The following is a 22,068-nucleotide window of genomic DNA, read 5'->3' as shown; positions in this document are numbered from 1 at the left end:
TTTTGCAGAAGACTTAAAAGCTTCTCCATGTTCCCCACCAAACTCATTTTCACATCCTTCCTATAAACTATAGGTTCCTAAAGAGATGAAGCCATTTTCAAACAGGTTCCCTTTTCAGAAATTTGTTACACTGCAGTAGCAAGACTGAGTAATTTGTAGAAAACTGAATTCTTAGAACAGTGTACCTTAAAAAGGTGATGGATTTTTGATTCAAGTTTAGCAATATTACCTGATATTTCATTCTTGTTTCACACAAGGCTTAAAAATGTTACTTTCAACACAGAAAATACAACAAAAACATTTTAAAATTAAAATAAAATATACTATAGAATTATCTTCAGAGTTTAGAAATCAGCTTTATGTATGACCACACAAGAAGGTTTGTTGGTTAAAAGTCAGTTTTTACAGTGCTTTATATCTAAGAATGGGCATTGGAATGACAAGTTTCATCTGACTTCTAAGTTCTTCTGAGTAAAACTGAGTGATTTTTAAGTACGACAAAACATACATAAAGATTTGCATGATTTTCTTAAAGTGCAGTTCTTAGTGATAGTTCTGACTCAAGATTATCTCCCTTCTAAATTAGCTAAATCTATCTAAAAAGTGAGTTTTTACGGAGGATTCTTCTCCTTCAACACTGAACTGTGCTTTCTAGTAAAGATACTTTAATTACATCATTAGTGTTTCAACACTTCATCATTTCACAGAAGGAATACATTCAATGATGTGAAACGGTAAAAGGATTTTAATTATACAACCTAAAGACATTTAATCTCTTAATCTTTTTAATAACTAAACATAAATACAAATCATCTCATGGAACTGTTTAGGTTATAAGGCTGAAACAATTCAATATAATAATAAAGCAAGTGGCAAGGACTCATACCTACTATTACACGTTCTGCTAACATACTCATTTGATTTTACAGTAACTCACTATGCATATGAGCCAGCTCTTCATACCACCTCTGCAAATTATTCTTAGTAATTCTTAATCATCATCTTCCAGTATCTCTCATTGAAGAAAAAAATGTGTGTGTTGATGTGTTAGGTTTTGTTTTTTTATTTTTCTTTCTGTGTTGCTGTGTGTCAGATCTTTGTTACATCTAGATTGTTATACTGCAAACACTAAAACTAAAGACCTAAGTGTACTAATTTTTAAACTTTTCCCACTACATTTTCCTGAAAGTTAGCTTTGTTAGCACAGTGAAGAAAGAGCTGAAGTATCTTTAAACTATTAACTGTCCTATCTTTGCTAAGACTTCAAGGAAGCAGTCAGGTGGGGCTTTTTTGGGTTTTTTTGTGGGCTGCTTGTTTGTTTTTTACAAGCCACAAAATTTAGATGGGGGATGATGGGAAGGCAGAATGAAAATTAAACTTAGTATTTGGAAACTGATTTACAGAACTAGCAATTACAGAATCAGATTGTGTTTTTGTTTATGACTCTGTGTTGATCAATGCCTGTTCACCCACCTTCAAACTGCTTTTCACTGAAAATAGTTTTAGATGCCAAAGTAAACATTGTATACGTGCCTGTTAATCTCATCCTAAAGACTGTCTGTCAAGGGAACAAAAATGTCAACAAAAAAGGAGTATGGTAACTCACCTCTGCACTCCATATGGTCTTTCCAGAATAGGCTCCTTAAATGAGGGTGGAATATGGCCAAAATAATCTGGATAGGCCACTTCTGAATATTCTGGAATAGACTTTGTGGTTTTTACCATTTCAATATAAAGATCACAGTCATGAACTGGAGATACATCAGAGACCTCAAGCGTAACTTGTTCCCCTGATGAACTAGATCTGGAATCCTCATCTTCCGAATTCATTCCAGTGCAGCAGAGTTTTCCCAGCTGGACAGATGATCCTTCAAAGAGGCTACTTCCACAGGGTGAAACATGTTCGCAAGGTTTACTACAAGCAAGTGTGGTAAAGCTAGTTTTGTTTTCTTTCTTTATTATGCACCCTGTACCATAATACTGATCATTTTTTGCACTGTTCTGCAGACTGATTCTGTCCAAGCCTTTCACGATTTCTTGGCTTAGACACTGCCATGATGGAAGCAGGTTTCTTTGATCGTTTTGCTGATGTAAACTACTGTCTTTGATACTGTCTTCCTTTGGTAGTTCCAGAAAGGCTGGCCTTCTGTTGATTTCCTCTGTCAATAAAGGATTGCTCTCCTTCAAAGCAACTCCTTTTGTTGACAACTTTGCTTCAGCAGAGTGCTCCTCTCCTGCTGTAGGAACAACAATAGGTCCACTCAGATTTGCATCAGGTACAAAAGGCTTTGGTTCCTTGGAAACTAAGTCACAATCCTTAGAAAATAAAAGAGAAAAATATAATTAAAATATTTATTTCTACAGTAAACACTTTCTAAAGTTTCATTTGTATTAGAAGCCTTTCTCTTTAATTGTTCCTGAGATATGTTTTGCAATAATCCAAAATAAGTGTAATTTAAAAGACAAGTTATTATGCTTTAAACTTAGATAAACATTGGAAGAAGATAGCATCAAAGCAATAAATAAGTAGTTAATCAATAACAAATTATCAAGTCAATGTGATTCCCCAGATATTATAACCAATTACTTTACAGAGGTGCCCAGCATTTAAGGAAATACCTAATACAATGAGTCTTTGAATCTCATGTCCCTTCTTACTATTTCATCTTCTGCTGTGCACAATAATCAGACATCAGATAACAGTTCTCCTTTGTATCTTTCCACAGTTCCCTTCTCAATCAGATTAAAGTAATCCATAACATAAATAACTCACTATACAGCACTCTCATATGTAGCTCTAGAACTGCAATCTCATTTTTTGATTAGAGAAACTATTTACCCAAAAACAAATGTCAAAGTGAATTCCAGAGTCAACCTGTCCCGACAAGAAAAGCCATGGGAATCACAGACTTTACCTGAAAGTTTTCTGAAAGTTCTGGGAAAAACTGTTCATACATTTTCAGTTCTTCTATGGATCTTCCCAATTCCTGTCTAGGTTTCAGTTTATTAATATCAGTCTCAATGTCATCATTCTGAAAGAGCACCAGAACAAATTAATCTTGCATCCATATTTAATGAACTGCTAAAATAATTACATTCACCTTTTACTTCTGACATGACCATGCTTTAAAAGCTGAGTATCACTATTTTAAAATTAGCTGAACTGCATCTTTCACCATAAAGGTTTAAGCAGCTCAGTTTTATCTGTATGCCAAAGCCTCCATTTCAACAGAAATATTACAGACATCTCAATTTTATTGCTTTCATCCAAATGTATTATGCACAGACACCAGATTACACTTTACGGGAGATGCATGCATAATCCAACTGTTGCAATCTGGAATGTGAAAGTTTCAGGTGACTGCAGTGACAAAGGAGTTACTTTGTATGGAGGAGATTCCTTTATCAGGGCTCACGAGAGCCTTGAATAACACTTGTAATTCCAACTCATTTATCTCCTGAACATATATAACATAAAAATACAGAATAAGGCAGTTCTGACCAAATGTCCTTTTGTGGCCTGACTGGCAGCTGGAGAGCAGAACAAGGCCTTCCCAAAGTGATACAATAGTGGGAGGTCTGATCTCTACCTCTACAGTCGGCTGAACTTCAAAGTTACCTTACTGAAACACTGACCTAGCCAATCCCAGTCCAGAATGACAGAAAAAGTTAGAGCAGCTCATACATGCTGAGCATCTTAGGTGGGAAGAGCGCACTAAGAGAAACACAAGTTGAGAACAAAACACTACTAAAAGAGTTTGCAGTTCTGTTCCACTCTACTCCAGACACATCAAGTGTTTATCAACTGAAAAGGATTTGATAAAAATCTTGAAGCAATGTGAACAAAGGTTGATATTTTCATGCAGCAACCACATTTCTTATGTTTCAGAAACTTTTTAAATTTTAGAAATTGTCCTGAAAATACCCTCAAAGTCCTTTTAACACTTAAAACATACAGTTGTATACATCACTCAAGCAACTTAAAAATTTAAAAAACTGTTATGCCTGATTTTTGCCTGTTAATTTTGTCTCATACCAACCTTAAAATGTTGGTCCTTGTCATCATCATTTTCAGTTTCAACTTCTGATTCTGCTTCAGCATCATCATTATCATCACTTTCATCTACTACATCATCCACTGTAACACAAAAAAGTTTTGTATGGAAGATTATACATTTAATCCAATGCACATGCTCAAAAAAATTCTGGTTTTTTACTTACTATATGAAGAAACTGTGAAAACCAACTAACAAACATTAAATAATATTATCAGTTTTACAAAACAAAATGCTTGTTTGACAACACTGCAGCTCCATTTATTATATTTCCATCCAGATTTAAGTGAAAACAAACATCTCTGGTTTAAACAAAGCAAAGCAAAACCAAATACCCAGCACCATCACCCAAAAAAATCCAGTAAGACAGCAGATGGCCATTAGAAATACCCTACTATGTGGACATCCCAAGAACATTTCAGCACAGCTTGAGGTCAGCACAAAGATGTCTCTGATACCTTTTCCCAAAGTAATAATGACCACGTGCAAAAAAAAAATAATTCTGAATTCTCAGCAGCTTTTAGTCATGTAAGCTAGAACTGACCCAGTATAAGGGACCAGTGGGACAAAGCATCCTCTTCATCTCTTTTGTCTCATTTAAAAGGGGCCTAACAACTAAAAAAAAAAAAAGCAGCATATCACTGGAAATTCAACTAGTAAGAATAATACTCAGAGTGGTCACTGCAACTACTTATCATGGACAGGTTCGGAACTATATTTTACCCTTAAAATGAATAGCAAGATGTTATTTTTTAGACATGTGGAACTATTTGGACACTAATAACTAATTTCTACTTGAGTTAGAGACCCAGTGCATTGAAGAGTTTCTCCTTTTTTAACGAAGAAAAGCAAGGGAAAGCTAACTAATTGCTTGCACATGACTAATGAGAACTGGGCTAACTCCCTAACATGTGGAAGTGGGTATCAATTAGTTATTCTGGCAGATGTTCTGCTTACTAGTGAAAAATTTATTAGGAAAAATTTCTTTACTGAAAGAGCAGTCAAGCACTGGAAAAGGTGTCCAGAGAAGTGGTGGAGCCACCATACCTGGTGGTGTTAAAAAAACACGTAGATGTGGCACTTTGGGACATCATCTAGGGGGCATGGGGGTGTTGGTTTGATGGTTGGATATGATGATCTTAAAGGTCTTTTCCAACCTTAATGATTCTATGATTCTATTCTATAAAATTTGGTCTTTTCCTAGAAATCTCATGCAGTTTGAGTGCTGAGTTAGTTCGTTATGTTTTTTGAAAGAATCATAGAATCACAGCCGGTAGCCAGTATTTAATCACCTTCTCAGTTAAATAGTTTCTTCTAATGGGACCTTCCCTGGTACAACTTTAGGACATTTCCTCCTGTCCTGTCACTTGCCACTAGGGAGAAGGGACCAATACCCACCTCACTAAAGCCTCCTTTCAGGGAGATGTAGACGGCAATAAGGTCTCCCCTCAGCCTCCTTTTCTCTAATCTAAACAACCTTAGTTCCTTCAGATGATCCTCATACATCCTAAGCTCCAGAAGCAGCATTTTCCACACAGCAAATCTGCATATTGTCCGTAAGAGGCTCACTCAAGAGGTTTAAAAATCATACTGATTTTCTAGTGTATTCAGAATTATTACATGTATTGCTTTTACAATGCCAACCATACAAGACTATAATAAACTCAAGAGTTGTACCCATCCCAACATTCAACATGTGTTTTAATACAGAAGTTTTTCTTTAAAAAGCAAATCCCATGTAACCTATTTCTTCAGGTTTTTCACTTCTTTTTTTAATAGATTACAAACCTTCAAAAAAACCCCTATCACTATCTACTTCAACGGACTAGGAAGTTTCTAGATAGGTACTACGGAGTACCAAAAATACTGTATTAAGTAGGGGTTTAATTTCTGTGGATTTTGGAACATACTTACAAGTTTATTTTCTACTTTGAAGACAAAGCAAACTTGAATCTCCTGTAGTCTGAGACTGACCCCTATGAACCACAATTGGATAGCTGTCTTTTCTTCACATTACGATCATATATTGTTTCAGGACATTGTGAATAAGCTATTAGAAAGTCTGGCTTTGCCTCTTCATTTAGGAGTAACTTTCTGACAGAAACCTCATCAGTTTGCTACCCAGATAGCAAACTGTTTCACCATATCTGAAAATGCATTTAAAATCCAAAAATAATGAAAGGTCTTTGCAATGGGATGAATCTATTTCCTACAAAGCACCGTACAAATGCTTTGCAAACAAGTGTTGCCTAAGAGACTGCAACTGTCCAAGAAAGAAGCTCTACATTTCTCATCACACAAATGAAGGAATAACCCCAATAATTTATAAAACAATGCTTCAAATGGTACATGTTAATCTAAATTCACTACATCTAGTTTAGAAGAGTAACAAAAAGAAATCCAGGAACACAGACTCCTGTAAAACAGTATGTACACTCAATTACATTTGACATCAGATAATGTATAAGTGAATTAAAAAGAGAATCCATTTAAGTTTGTAGACTCATATATACAGCCTACGCTTTACACTTCAGAATTTTATGAACATCACATTTTAGTTCCTGTTTTATCTTGTATCTCAGAAACCATATACATGTAGAGAAAATTTTCATCACTTAAAACTTAACATTAGAAACTGGTGCTCCACACTAACGGTCACAGATCCTTTGTTAGCTGAGAAGAGTCTCGGAGTCCAAGTTTTAGTGGAGAACACGAATAACCACAATTGATTTCACCTTATATAAAGCAATGTTAGACATACTCAAAGACAAAATATTACAAAATTATCATACCATCAGGAGGCAAATTGTATAGCTGAGCCACAGGACCACTGGCAGGAATAACTGGGAGTTGGAAATGGAAAGCACTTTTAATAGTTGTTAAAGGAAGACGATTTTTAGGAAAACATTTTCTCATTATTAGGCTGGATGTGTTGACAAGAGGATCAAGAGTTCTCACTGCAAGGCACTCCTATTAACAGGAAAATAATGAGGACAACAGAAAAGTATCTCTCAAACTAACAGTCAAACTACAACTTTTTTACAGATTTCTAGGATTTACAAATAGCAAAGTATTTTGTTTACAATAAGTGTTGCTAATGTCTCCTCTGAAGGTGAGAACTTCTACCAACTCAGATACAGCTTTTTAGAAAATGAAAAGACTTCCCTCTTTTATAAAAATAAGTTCAACAGACCCTCCCAGAGATAGTCACAGCCAAATAATAGCAAATATGCATTTAATTCTGTACTCTTTTATTCTACTTCAGTCTAGCACAGAAAATAATCCTTACCCCATAATCAGGGATGATCACAAGTATGATAAAAGAACTATGACAAATTTGAGGTCAGGATGCATTTCTAAAGCCAAAAAGGCAAAAACAACAATAAAAAAAACTCAACTGAGATAAACTTACTTGTGAAGTGTTATAAAGAATTTTCATCCCATTGGCATCGATGAATGCTTTTCTTCCCAATTTGATGTTTGTAACACTTTTAATGCACTGTAAAACTCCTTTACGTATCAGCATATATCTGTGTCGACTATCATGACGGTGCCAATCAACATAAATTGTTAAAAGCACCTGCACGTATCCTCTGTCTACTGCTCTCCTGGCATTTGTTTCTTTACAAAAAAAGTTAGAAAAGAAAATTAAAAACTACCTAATGACTTCAATATTAGTCTGAAATCAATGTTAAAATTATGCTTTTTACCCAAGTAACTGAACTGTTTCATTTAAAGTAGCATTTTAGACGTGCTTAGGAAAGTTTTATAGCAACATTAGCAGGAATTTTTTTTACTGAGTCCAGTAATTTACACTTCATTCTTCAGAATAACACTGCATGTAATTTTCATGGTTTACCAGAACAGTGCCCATTACACTTAAAGGTAATTGTAAGACACTGTCAGCTAGCAAATTTTTTTTAAAAGAAGTGTTTATATAAAGCATATCTATTTCTGACCACACACACTGTGTAGATACAAGATTTGAAACAAACTTCTTACCACTTGTAATCCATAGAGTTTCACCGGAACTATCACTAAAAGTCAATAAACTCAAAATACCTCTCTCTACCCTAAATACTCAGTAATCAGTATGACAACTGGACTCTACACAACAGAGATTAGTGGTTTTATGGTAACATTTACTTATATAAACTGTAGGTATTTACAATGTCAAAACTCTTCAGGACTGAATAGGACATCTCAAAATAAATGCGCAAAACCACCTGTTTTAAAGACACACCTTTTCAACATCTACTTTATTTCCCCAATGTTAAAATTTAACTGCCAATTTACAGAACAGAATACCAACAATAATTCAGAAATACTTCTTCCCCTAAATTTCCCAAGGAGAAATTCCAAAATCAGTAAACACACAAATCTGAAAGACCACTGATCAAACATAAGAAAACTCAACACCCTGTAAATAATTGCTTCAGAAATTTCCTGTCATTTGACCAAAATGGTTTTCTGCAAATCTAATCAAGCCTCAGTTCTTACACAGTTCCACTAAAACTGCTAGGATTTCTATAGCTTTTACACAACTGTTTGGAGAGAATGCATGTTTAATTCCTTGTCAGTTATAATCCTGGTGCAAAACCTGCAGAGATGGCATTCGTCAGAATCCACTGCTGCTGGCTGAGATAGCCAATGTTTGGGAACAGATCATCATTTCATTACCCTTGACTCCACTTCATAAGCATCACTGACAGACTTGTCATTAGGACCCAAGAGCTAATTACTCAGAAAGGTACTTGAAAAAACCCTGTATTTTCCCCTGCCCTCCAACAGATATTTTCAGATGTATCTATAAAAGTACACAGGAGCTAAATTATAGTTATCCATTACTGAAGGATGTAGGTAAGGGAATGTAAAAGGATATTTCTCCACCTCAGATTCAGATCAGTTCTGCAGAAGCACTGCAGCCTTTCTGCTATGTAACTGAAGAGACAGTAACTAATTATTACACACATATATATATACACCACACAAATATTAAAGCAGCAGAGACTGCAGATAAAACTGTAGCCTTATTTCTATATTTTCTAGTTTCGATTCTGTTTCAGCCACAGAGTCAGTATTAATTTTGCTCTGTTTATACACATACATATATTTATCTCAACTAGACAAACAGTTTCTTGTAGTCAAACACTTACTTGATTTTAGCAATGCAGCAAGTGTGTCTAAAGCAACCCTGTCAACATAACAAGAAAAGTCAAAACAACAACCAACCAGTAAGCTTAATCTACAACACTGTACAGCTATACAAAATATTAACTGCTATCATTTATTTAGCGTCTATCATGTTTTCCTGGTTGCACTGTATCACAGACTTTGCTGTTAAAAACTGATTTTACTAAAATATCATGCATGTCTGCTATAACTGAAGTCTGATGGTGAAATTTAAAAATATCAGTGCAACAGCTATACAAACTTTCAGCCTTTGCAAAAAGCACCATGAGTAACAATATAATGTCTATGAACCATATTCAATGGATGAGATACTTCTGAAACTTGTTTAGCAGCAGAACAAGTACTACCACAAAGCAAAGGACACTTCCAGAAAACTGTAGATCAAAACTGTCAGTGTACAATTATACTGAGGAGTAATGCACATCAATCTGTACTACAATACAAGATTGTAAGTGTAAGATTTTTCTTGTACACAAAAATCTTGTCTCAATTAACTCACTATGTACAACTAGAGAACATATATATTTATTTTTACCCTCTTTGTAAAGACAGACTTCACACATCTCAGACCATAAACAAGGATATCATGATTACTCGCATCCTGCAATAGTAAGTCACACATCTAATTTTAGCTGGAGTTTAAAGGTGCAGGGCTTTTTTTTAAAAAAAAGATCCTGCACTGACCATAAATATCAGACTTAGATAACACAATGCTATTTTTGTACTGAAGTTAGAATATGAACAGTATGAGATTATTATCTTGCTAACCAGCTGAAAAAAATCAGTTTTCACAGGTATGTACTTCAAAAAGGTGGTAGTGTATACAGAAAGGACTATCTCCAGTTAGATCCACTTAACTATTTTACCTTAAGTTAACTTTAAAATAAAAATACACAGAGGATTAAAAAAAAAAAAATCTAAAGTCACCACTTTAAGGTATGCACATTTTTTTTTAAAACCACAATAGCACACTAGACAAATATTGCTGCTGCTTCCTACTCTATGTTTCATGGTTTTGCTCTGAAAGTCTATATGTGCTTTGAAGCAAAACAGAAACAAAATTCTATTACAAAGTAAAACAGTGTCACTCTAAAAACACAAAGGAGATGTGGGAGCCAATTCAACAAATTGAAAAGTGATGGGATTTTCTAGACCTGCTAGTTCTGATTTGGGGACAACCATTGTACAGTTTTCATGCAGGAATATTAGAGATAGAAAAATAACATTTATATTCTTTTATCAGTATTGTAACTAGACGTTCAAATATTTTGTGTTACTCTACTGGGTAAAATAAGACTGTCATGCTTGTGGCTCTTCTTCCCACTCCCTTCACTTTAACTTACATGAGTTACATCTGATTTCTCTAATAATATTTTTCACTTACAAGTAAGTTTTGAAACGTACCTAAGGTTTTCCAATATAGTATATTAAACAGACCTTACTTACTTCAAAAGGCTAGTGTTCTTTTTACTAAAAGGGCCAATGATCTTAAACATCAGTTCTACTACTCCATTCTTTCCCAATGACACTGCATTAACAGCTGGAAGAGTTAAAAACAATACATTTTAAGATAATGCAGTAAGAAAAGCAAAAGAAAAAATCCATATACTCAAACTAAAATCCATGTGACTTAATTTTGAAGTACAAAAAATGTTAGATATGTTTGTGCTTTAAGACATACAATGACAAGCAGACACTACTTTGCACATAATTAGTGTGATAATCCAGTCCTGATAAAACTTGGAAAAGAATAAAATAATTATTACTTTACAAATAAAATAATGTACTACTTCCACAGCATACTTCTACTTTCTTTGTTATTAAGATACATAATTATAAGAATTTTCTTAGAAAAAAATCTTAGTTTCTCAAGATAGCAGGGTTTCTAAAATGTCAAGTCTAACGAGTTCTATGACTTGCTATTATCCTTCAGTATTGTGATTGACAGGTATGCCCACCAGAATTTGAAAGCCAAGAGTTTGTTGTAAAATTTACAAATGCCAACCAGAACAAGCTTTCCTGAGTTACATTATGCATATAAATTCTCAGGAAAAAAAATCAACTACCCTATAAACTATTTGAAAGGGAGCAAATTAAAAGCAATTATGCTAAGACCTATGTTCAAGAAATGCACACCAAATGTATATATGGCTGAAGCCCAATGCCTGCTGAAAATAGTCACAGAAATTAAATTCCTGACTGAGTTTAGCAATATAGACCCCTAAAAATTGGGAAGAGAGCAACTAAGAACTGGTTTCAACAAAATGAAGGTTGTCATTAGTGCAGAGTTTAATATCTGAACCCAAGTTGCAGTATCAACATCAGCAGCAACATTACACTAATATAATCTAAGAAAAGTTAGGACTCTATTCTGGTAGCAACTGTACAGAAACTTTAAATAGTACTACCCATAATAAACTACTACTTTTTCTGTTTATAAGGAGTGAGAAATACAATAAGATAGAACTGATCTAAGCAGAATCCAAATTAGACTCAGTTCAATTTCCCATTTTCAGGATGAAGCAAGTTTTCAGCTAAAGCGTGTAACTGTCTTTATTAAACGCTTCCATTTAGAAACATTTTAACTCATTACCAGACAGCTCAACAGAAATAAAGCTTCTGCATTTTAAAACTATTGGGACTTTATGAATTACAGGTGCTCATGTGAATGTCATAGAATCATAGAATCACACAATGGCTTTGGTTGGAAGGGACTTTAAAGATCATCCTGTCCAACCCCTCTGCCATAGGCAGGGACACCTCCCACCAGACCAGGTTGCTCAAAGCCCTGTCCAACCTGGCCTTGAACACTTCCAGGGAGGGGGCATCCACAACTTCCCTGGGCAACCTGTGCCAGTGTCTGAAATTATGTACCTTATGTCTTGAAAACATAATCTTATACATCGTCAAATCAATATTCCTGGAGGAATGTGGTTATGTTTTCAATCTCTCCCGCTTATTTAAGAGGTTTAAGAATACTAGTCCAATGGTAAGACACTTCAACACAAGGAATAAGGGAAAGTTTAAATAAAGAAAGAAAATATTTCCCATGTGAACTAAGTTTTAAATTAGCAATCAAGAATGAAATAAAATAATAAAAAGCAAAAAAGCAGTAAGCATGTAAAGAGAGTAATTATTCAATCTGAAGCGCTTTTGCTAGCACAATGTTAGCAATTATGGTTTAGATCTTAAAGTATCAGCGTTTATTCAAATTAGATTACCCAGAATTCCACAAATCAAACAGCACTGTTTAAAGACTCCCCAACTATACACACACACACACACACACACACACACACACACACACAGAAAACAATAAAAAGATAGACAAGAAGTACAAACAGGCTTCACAGCTTTTATTAGAATGTAAGCAATCCGATGATATAAAAAGCAAATTCTCAGATAAAAATAATTATTTAAAACATCTAACATTAGACAAGCATTTAGATCTGATATTTTAACTATATGCAGGTAAAGAAAATTCTGTCACATGGGAAAGAATATAATTATCTGCAATACTTACAGCTGGTTGAGTAAACTCTTAATACTTGAAGACATGGCAATATTAGCCTGTGGTTCTGCAAATTCTGCTTCACTAAATTCAAAGATATGTTTAGGGCACCATTGATTCTTGCTTTCATGCCAATCTTTTTGTCTAACATCAAAGAAATACAAGATAAATCACAACAATTCTCAAATTATTATAAAAAAATAAAAGTTAAATGACCTGTGAATTCTTTCTACTGATGTCAGCGCTGCATATCTATTTTTAACCATTTTTCGTCGCCTCTATTTTAGTACTTCTTTTGTTCTCCACTACCAATTCTGAGTACATGGATGCTTATACAAGAATAGAAAGAAAAATTTTCTTAAGTTTCAATTATAAAACTGTAAAGTATTAAGCCATATTATTTAAGTGTAACATTATCACCTTTTGGACCAATTTTTGCAAGAAGAGTATGAAGAAGCACCATTAATTCTTCATTTGGTGGAGCATCTTTGCTGGCAGTTAAAAGCAGCTGCAACAAGATCTGTGTCCCTCCTTTAGTGACTAAGACACTTGCTCTCCGACCACCACCTAGAAGTTAAAACTCAACTGATATCTCTGAAGCCAAAGAACAATTAAGTATCTAAGCTACAGTTAGCATAAAGAAACCCTTTAGAACAGCAATATTTTCTTCATATGTGACTGCACTATGCAAGAACATGCTGGACTTAAACCTATAGCAGCATAAATTACTTGTGTATGATTATTTGAAAAGTTACTTCAGTCTTTACGCTGTTTTTATTTTGCATATAAATCAGCTTTAGCAAACGTCAGAAATAAACAAACAAACAAACAAACAAACAAAAACCACAATAAAAAACCAAACGCAGACCCCTTCCCCCAGGAAAAAAAAAAACAATCGAGCAAACAAAAAGAAACCCAAAAAGTCTTCAGAAGAAAACAAGAATATAATCACAAATTGCTCCTTAATGAAAACTTACCAACTGAGACTACCTCAATGAGAATATTCAATATATTTAGAATAGTTTGAAGATCTTTTGCATTCTGCAATAAAAACCAGAGAGATTTCTTTGCTTAATGTAGAAGTTTAATACAGTAGTTTAGATACTTAAAACTCAATGAAATTGTCACCACTAAATCAAACAGAGCTTAAGATCTGGTTAAAATCTTAGAGCTTAAGATGGTTAAGATCTAACCATCCCACTAGGCTGCCTGCATTAACCAAAAAAACAAATAAAATCTAGTTTGTAGTATGGTGTATTAATTAGAACTGATAGTTGAAAAATAATTTCTTTGAATATTTAAAAATAAGGGAGAGAAAAGATCTTATCTAATCATTACAGTCCTATACAAGTTTTGAAGACTAGCTAGGATAACAACTTAACTTGCTATGTATCCATAACCGCACACATTAAAAGGTTTTACCTCTAAGGTTGACAGGATAACTTCTATTCCAGTGGAGCCCTTAGAAGTCATCTCCTTCTTAGTTTTTTCTGCCAGTGAGAAAAAAAGACCCTTTTTGTTTTAATACACTAGCTTGCAGAAAAAACACATGATCATACACAGATAGATCAGAAAATCTCCACTGCAAATATTAAAACCTATTAAAAACTGCATATATATATATATAAAACTAAATAAAATAAGCAAAAAAATTAAGTTATTTAAAAATTCATTTTTGCTTTCACTTGTTCAACAATTTTGTCCTGCCCCAGAAAAAAAACTTTCCATAAGAAAGCTCTTCCAGATACTTCTAATTCTCATCTATACATACACACACACACACACACACATATATATACTGTGAATTATTACTTAAATTGTAGGTGTTTGACAATACAAAATGAACTCAGTGTAACCCATACTATACCAGATAGCATTAAACACAACTTCAAACAGGTGCTTTCAACAATCAGTGACAAAAATGGATGGATAATCAAGTTAACCAAAGAGAAACAAAAATTAAGAAACATCCAGCAAGAAAGATATACAGTAAGGAAGGCACAAAAGAAAAACCACTAAAACCACAAAACTTAAGATATTTACCTTGACTTTGAACCAGATGAAGGATCTTTGAGGTAACATATCTGGCATTGTCTCCTTCTCCTAACACAGAGTCCAAATTGATCTTTTCCAGCTGTTGCAGCAGAGACATAGTTCGAGAACTGGTAGAAACACTACAAGAAAGATGTTTTACATAAATTAATTAATTTACATTAATTCTTTTCCATTGAGATCAGAGAAAAAACAAGTTAATAACAGAAATCCCACATCAGAGTAAGGGGAGTGGCTAATTCACTTCCATATTTTATCTTGATTGGAAAACAAGTCTTAATTCTCATTAATTCTGGGAAACTTACACATCTTGCAAAGCCTCTGTTGCAGCAGACTAATTATATATAACAGCATCTCCAAGAGGAACTGTGAACAGCTAAATTAGTTGCAGCAAATAAAATCCAGATATAGGTAGAAATGTTGTTTAGCTATGTCAATTCGAGTAACTTATATTTAATATAGTTTATTAAACAGTCCCAAAGACTGCTTGTATTACTGGCTGGTGTTTCGGAAATGCAGGAAGAGATTACGATTCATGAAGTGAGTGAAGCAGTACCCACCAGCTGAAGAAAAAAAAACCACCATTCTGAAAACAAAACTTTGGAAGATGTTCAAAGCTATCATCAGAGGTTGAATTCATTTTGAACGCAGGGGTCTGACATCACAATATTGTCTTGAAAATGCATTCTAATATATGAAACAATTTCAAACCAGGCATTCATAGATAGGTAAATGACAGAGAAAGAATGAATATAAGTATTTCTACTATTCAGAATAGATTCAGTCTAGAAATTGTTATTTGCTCTTCAATTTTAGATCATAACAACTATTCAGAATAGTTTTGAGATTCACATTCCCACATGGAAGTAATTTTTAGACAAGTGTTTAACATTTGAATTATAGTCATGTAATTAACTACAGGAAATGATTATTCCCAAGGACTAACTACCTTGAATTTTCACTTTCGTAACAGTAGAGTCCTGCAATAATCAACAATAATCCATTTTACACATATATTGTTCTATCTGCAATAAAACTAAAGTATATAACACTAGTTTTATAAGTAGTCAGTTTTGTTTATAACAATGAGGAATTATTACTCCTCAAATTGTATTTTAAATCTGTGAAAAAGTTTTACATTTACAGTTAACTATACTAAAATAATTAGTTTAGATGTGGCCAAAAATGTTAAAATCAAGGATAAAAAGCAGCTGACATCAAAAGCTGTACTGCTGTGAAAGTAAACTGATGTAACAACTGCTGAGGAAACTGTTTCCACCACTTCCCCTTTTCCACCATGACATGTAAATGAGAAGCATAACCAAAACCCAATTTCAGATGATACTTAAAACTGTTAGCATCAGTAATAAGAAATAGTTATACTAATAACAGAGCTTAAATCAAAATAATTTTATATTGTGAAGTAAGTGTAACACCTTCTCAGTTATTTGCTAGACTTTTATTTAAAAGTATTTTTTGATCTAAAATAATCCATCTTGGTTGCTGAAATATTACTTTCCTTGTAAAAATAAAGCATAATCCCTCCAATCTTTTCTCATCAACCAGAACCAGGTTGAATAGCAAAAAGCTGTTATTTGCATAAACTTTGTTTTCTTTATTTCTACTCCTCCACTTATTCAATGAACTTAAAATACTCCAAAATAAACTCAAGATTTTAACGAAATTCACAAGCTCTGTTGGTCCAGTATACAAACTGACAAACTTCCAAAGGATGTTACCTTCACCAGTTCCACAATCAAACAAGACAGAGTCCAGCCAACCCACATATAAGCCAATGTGTAAGAGAAGTGCTGCTTCAATGTGTGCACACGCATTTGCGTGCGCATCTCTATTCATATAAATAATGTCAACTGTGGTATATCATCAGTCTTACAATGAAAGTGAGTTTCCAGTTTGAACGCTAGAAACAACCAAAAAAAGAAAAGATGATCCTTAGGAACAAACGACAAAAGAAAACACAATTTTTCATAAAGACAAAACTCATCTATAGGCATTTCAGAGCAAACCTGATTTTTTACTCCTGTGGCATGCAAAATTCAAGCAACACTGGCACATGGAAGCAATATTTCACATACAGAAAGTTAGCATCTAACATAATTTCTTCAGACTTACTAAAAGCTTTAAAGGTTCAGGAAGGGTAAGTCATTCTCACTACTGGGTGGTATAATAATTGAAGTCTTAAGATTTAGAACTATAGAATCACAGAACCATAGAATGTATTGGGTTGGAAGTGACCTTTAAAGAACATCCAGTCCAACCTTCTCTTGGGGCCACAGTTTCTATCAAGAGCAATGGGTGCTCATTGTAGGAGTTAAAAATATGTCTTTAAAATGGTTTTATGCTATTCATCTTGTAAGAAGTCTTCCAACAGAAATACAGCCAAATAAACTTCTCATCTTCGGAATACGCAATAAAGTGTTCTTGTAAATAACACCAGCCCAGAGTCTATGCTAAAATACAAACTACAGTCCTGAGTTCCTCTTTGCTATTACTGAGTTTTCCTCTTAAACCAAGAATTGTACTCTTTTTTAAATTAATATTCTACATTAATATAGATAGTGGTTATAATACCGTGACAGCTTTCAATGTCTGCACAGTAAATCAAAAAGGTGGCAGAACAGGAATGACAACAGGCAGCCTGCTGACTGACTGCTCTGCTACATAGCAAAGCTGTGACAACCCACTTGACCTAAGAACAAAATGCAAGCCAAATTTGCAATGGGACTCTTTCTGATATTTGTAATGCAAATACATACATTTTGACCAGCAAACCATTCAGGATCCAAATCTAGAAGACAGCTCTCCAAACAGAGAGGCACCATGGAATTAAGTATTTTTAATCCAACAGCTAGGAAAACCAAGGTAATAATCAGAATGGCACAGTAAAAACTGTGTCCTGTCAGAGCTAGATATCCTTCTAAGCTGCTTTCACTGCAGAACCTCACATGAATACTCTGACCACTGTGGACATCCTTTCATGCTAGACTTGTTTTCCCACAATATGAAGAAACCTTCTTGTTACTAAAAGAGGTATTTTTCACCCCACTCATTGTAAAGCCTTCTCACAAGAGCACTCCATAGTCACTGAGGGTTACACAGAGTCTTTACTATAAAAATCATGACCAAAGAGCACCAGAAGAAACTTCGTAAGGCCATACAAACCATTCTCTTCAGAGCTGGATGAACACCACAGCTGCTCCTCATGACAGACATATGTACAACCAGCCCTTAACAGCCTGCAAAAATGACTATTCAACAACCAAACGCAATTTCATTCTAATACTTTGTACACCTTCACTTGAAAGTTTTTCTCTCTGCAGTTTAATCTTGCTAATTCTGGCTCTCCTCACTGCAAATGTGACTGTCCTTGATCTGTTTCAGTGGTATAACTCTTGAAGCATGGCACCTGGCACATATTTCCATCAAATATTCTTAACCATTTTCAGCATTTCATAAGAGAAGGCCGCTGTCTGGAGCCCAACACGACAAGCTGCTGAGGCAGCTGAGGGAGAAGGTGAATCGAGCCAGTTTGCAGAGGTAAAAGCCATCCAGCTGGCTCTGGACATTGCTGAAAGGGAGAAGGGGCCAGCACTTTACCTCTATACAGACTCATGGACAGTCGCAAATGCCCTATGTGGATGGTTAAAAGGATGAAAACGGGACAACTGGCAGCACCGAGGGAAGCCTATTTGGTCTGCAGCCCTATGGCAAGACATCGCTGCCCAGCTGGAGACATTAACAGTGAAGGTCCGGCATGTTGATGCCCATGTTCCTAAAAGCCGTGCCACTGAAGAACACCAACACAACCATCAGGTGGACCAGGCAGCAAAGCTATTCCAGACAGATTTGGACTGGGAGCACCGAGGTGAACTGTTTCTAGCTTGGTGGGCCCATGACACTTCTGGTCACCAAGGGAGAGATGCCACATATCGATGGGCCTGTGACCGAGGGGTGGACTTAACTACGGATGCTATTGCACAGGTTATCCATGGCTGTGACACACTTGTTTAGAAAATAATTGGTATTTCAGAGAACTAAGACTGAAGCCAAAACTCCCTATTTTGCCACCTTTAGAACTTGTTTTTAAAACCTGATTAGATGGTTTGATATAATGAGGTGGTTTAACCTGTGTTGGTTTACAATAAGAGTAAGACTAAAATCCTTTCAATAGTTTCCTTATGTCTAACAGACATGTTGCTCACAACTTTTTCAAATATTTTCTAAAACAAGTTATACTAAAAATTACAAACAACTTTTTAACTCCTGAAATATTCTGTAAACTCACTTGTTTTTTCTACCTGTGTGCTGGATTGAAGGATTGTTGGACAATGATAAACATCTTATGACAAATTCACGGCTTGCTATACAGTATTATAAACTTGTCCTTTAATTCTTTCAGTAGAAATCATTTTATGTTTTGCCCGTATTTGCATGAAATGACTAACTGATAACTGCTGCAATGAAATTTAATGTCTAACATGTCTAACACTAATTAAAATTTTTAATTTAAAAGGTTATTTATTAAATGTGAAGCTACTTTCTGCTAATCAATATTGACTCCCTCTGTTCCAGGACATCAACTTACACATTCTTACTAGGGACACATAATATATATTTTATTTATCATCTCATTAAGATGAAGACTGCTTTTTCACAAATCCCAAATAGCTTGATGGTGAGAAGTCGCTATAGTTTTAAATTTACCTTTTTTCAGCTGATGTTTTTACTTTGTTCATATCGGAAACCTGGTTCTTCAAATCACCATTTCTGATAACCTGGAAGATACTAAACAATTACAAATTATCAGGATCTTTTGTTCTCTCATGATGAAATACCACCACCATATTTGATGTCTCTACACTAGAAATGTTAGAAAAGCTAATTTACATTGATTGCATTTCTCCAAACTGTCACAAGCTCTTCTCTCTTCAATCTATTTGATCCAGCTTTTAAAGAAAACTATTGCAATATAATTATGGAGCATGATCCTGCATCGTAATTCAGTCCTACCAAGATCAGCATCTGACATACAGAAATTTGTATCCGTTACTTAACAGACAATATTTTCACATCTGTGACAGAATTTTATCAAACAGAGCTTTTGCTGAAGCCAGTAAATATACTTCTTCAAACTTATTTGACAATGTTGTGAGATGCTACAACATAGTTACTTGTGACTGCCATTTCATGTACCTATAGGATGGATAACTACAACTAGAGGCACAGTGAAAAACATGGAGTGTTTGGTGTTCTTATTTAAGCAGGACCTGAATACATTTCTTGGACAGAAACCATATCGTGCTAAGGACTCAATTTTCCTATCCTTTTAAGGATAGTGCCCTCAGGGTACACTGCTTCCTCAAACGGTGCCTCCTGGCAATTAAGGTTGCAGTCTACAGGACCAGTAACTGAATCTCAGTTCTTCCATTTGAGATCTAGCATAAATGACAAATACTCCCACTGTGAAAAAAAAGTGTCCTCAAAGGGCATAGCGTTGAGTTTAAAGGTAGAAGACAGAGTAAAGAGAAAAAAGGATGTTCAGAGATACAGGTGGTGACAATGAAGAAGATAAAGCACTTCTCGTCTTGGGAAATAATGGCAAGAAATCCAGTCAAGCACACACACACAGTCCCTCCACCCCAAAGAAATCTGTAAGACTTCTGAAAAATCCTTGCTGTTCAGTACATAAAATAATTAGGTTTTTATTACTGGCAAATTCCACTGTGCAACTGCTAAAAGCCTAAATTATGAAGCAAGCTTATTTCCAGACTTACCTGAAAGCAGAATCTTTTCCCAGCAGCCAGGAAGCAAATGCTCAGCTTTACACAAGAATTCCACCTTGACTCAAGTTAACAGGTATCCTAGATCTGTCCAAGTAGTCTTCAGGTGTAAACTATCTTGACTTCCTTTAAAGAAAATGAATAGCTGCAAGAGAATAGCTGTGTCCACCACAATGCAATTTCACAAACTGTAAGGTCTGGATTACGTGAACCAGGTTGCAGGTCTTACAGTGGGGTGAATATTAGGTTCTTGAATTTAAGCAGCCAAGTGTTATTTTGCTTGCAGCACTGACCCGCTGTCAGAAAGATGATGAACAGTCCGCCAGTGTCAACAGTGTCTACATAATACAGTGTACTGAACTGCTGTACAAGTGGAGCCAGCTACAGAGCTGAACTATCTTGAACTGCAAGGTCTTAATTTGTTTTGCTGTAAATTCACCATGAAGCATTTCAGTGAACACTAATGTGCAAATATTCTAGGCCAAGGGGAAAAGACAAGCAGATAAGAAAAAGCACAAGAACCTCTGTAAAAGATACAGTGAGAAGGAGCAGGGAGAAAAAGAAGAGATAGAAATGCATGTATCGGCAGTCCAGAGTTGTGGTGGAATATTTATGCATACTAAAGTAATAAAATATTTAACATTTTATTAAGTTATGCTAAAAACTTGCTTCCTATCATTATTATACTTTTTTTGAATAAAGGATTGATAGAAAGGTAAAGGCAGAAGGTGCATAAGTTTCAATTTAAACATACTTTTAAACAGTTTATGCCACCTACCTGCCAGCAGAAGCAGAGCAGAGAGAGTAAATTAGCATCAGTGCTCTTGCATTTAAAAGACCAATAACAACAATTAAAAACAGAAACAACCCCCGAAAAATCTCAAGTTGGAGGTGAACAGAGGAGAGTTGACCAGTTATTCATCTTGATATGTGTTAGATTCTGTGCAATCAGTCTTTGCCTTTTCCCATTGTCTGTGAAACATTATCCCCTTCATCCTCCCACCTAAACAGGGGAAACAGGCAGCTTCTACAAAAAATTTCTCAAGACAGGCAGCAACATTCTGAATCAGAAAGCTGTGCTTACTGTAATAATGCTACCAACACAAAGATGAGGGGTGAAAGAGGAATTACTAATTCTGGTACTGTGCTCTTAATGCTCAATACTAATACCATTCTGCTAGCACAGCTGACTGAACATCTTGGCTTCAACAAGAAAACATTAAAGGGATTATGACCAAGGTCACAGAATCCAGATGTTGCCATCCTCTTTTGTAAGAGCTGGGGCTGAGACTGTTTATGTGGATGAAGAAACTTGAAGATTTTGGCTTTTCTTTGCCAACTGTCAGTTTGAGGTTTCCTTCCTTACTGCAACCCCTGAAGACTGAACGAGTACTTGATGTGCAAATTCTTCACTAGCTGTAACAAACAAAGCCGCCTTTTTTCCCTTGATCTTTCC

At 35.1% G+C, this 22,068-nt stretch overlaps 1 protein-coding gene across 2 annotated transcripts in view; it reads right to left on the bottom strand.

Annotated features, from left to right (window-relative positions):
• The window catches only part of AGTPBP1 (ATP/GTP binding protein 1), a 50,244-nt gene extending 30,676 nt beyond the window's left edge, over nucleotides 1-19,568 (bottom strand). The window contains exons 1-13 of one of the 2 annotated variants that reach the window (XM_010194378.1): nucleotides 19,537-19,568; nucleotides 14,803-14,933; nucleotides 14,182-14,249; nucleotides 13,737-13,800; nucleotides 13,180-13,326; nucleotides 12,772-12,903; nucleotides 10,695-10,788; nucleotides 9,212-9,249; nucleotides 7,468-7,676; nucleotides 6,848-7,025; nucleotides 4,041-4,138; nucleotides 2,916-3,032; nucleotides 1,607-2,316 (exon numbers count right to left, since the gene is read on the bottom strand). In XM_010194378.1, coding sequence (XP_010192680.1) covers nucleotides 1,607-2,316; nucleotides 2,916-3,032; nucleotides 4,041-4,138; nucleotides 6,848-7,025; nucleotides 7,468-7,676; nucleotides 9,212-9,249; nucleotides 10,695-10,788; nucleotides 12,772-12,903; nucleotides 13,180-13,326; nucleotides 13,737-13,800; nucleotides 14,182-14,249; nucleotides 14,803-14,933; nucleotides 19,537-19,568 — 2,018 coding nt within the window. The remainder of the gene's footprint in view (nucleotides 1-1,606; nucleotides 2,317-2,915; nucleotides 3,033-4,040; nucleotides 4,139-6,847; nucleotides 7,026-7,467; nucleotides 7,677-9,211; nucleotides 9,250-10,694; nucleotides 10,789-12,771; nucleotides 12,904-13,179; nucleotides 13,327-13,736; nucleotides 13,801-14,181; nucleotides 14,250-14,802; nucleotides 14,934-19,536) is intronic. The other variant, XM_010194379.1, reaches the window with a different exon arrangement.
• Nucleotides 19,569-22,068: the final 2,500 nt, after the last annotated feature.

This window comes from Mesitornis unicolor, unplaced genomic scaffold (assembly GCF_000695765.1).
Source record: "Mesitornis unicolor isolate BGI_N332 unplaced genomic scaffold, ASM69576v1 scaffold17381, whole genome shotgun sequence".
In the NCBI taxonomy this organism is placed as follows: Eukaryota; Metazoa; Chordata; class Aves; order Mesitornithiformes; family Mesitornithidae; genus Mesitornis; species Mesitornis unicolor.
The sequence above is the reverse complement of the archived record's forward strand: the minus strand, read 5'-3'. Positions and strand labels throughout refer to the sequence as shown.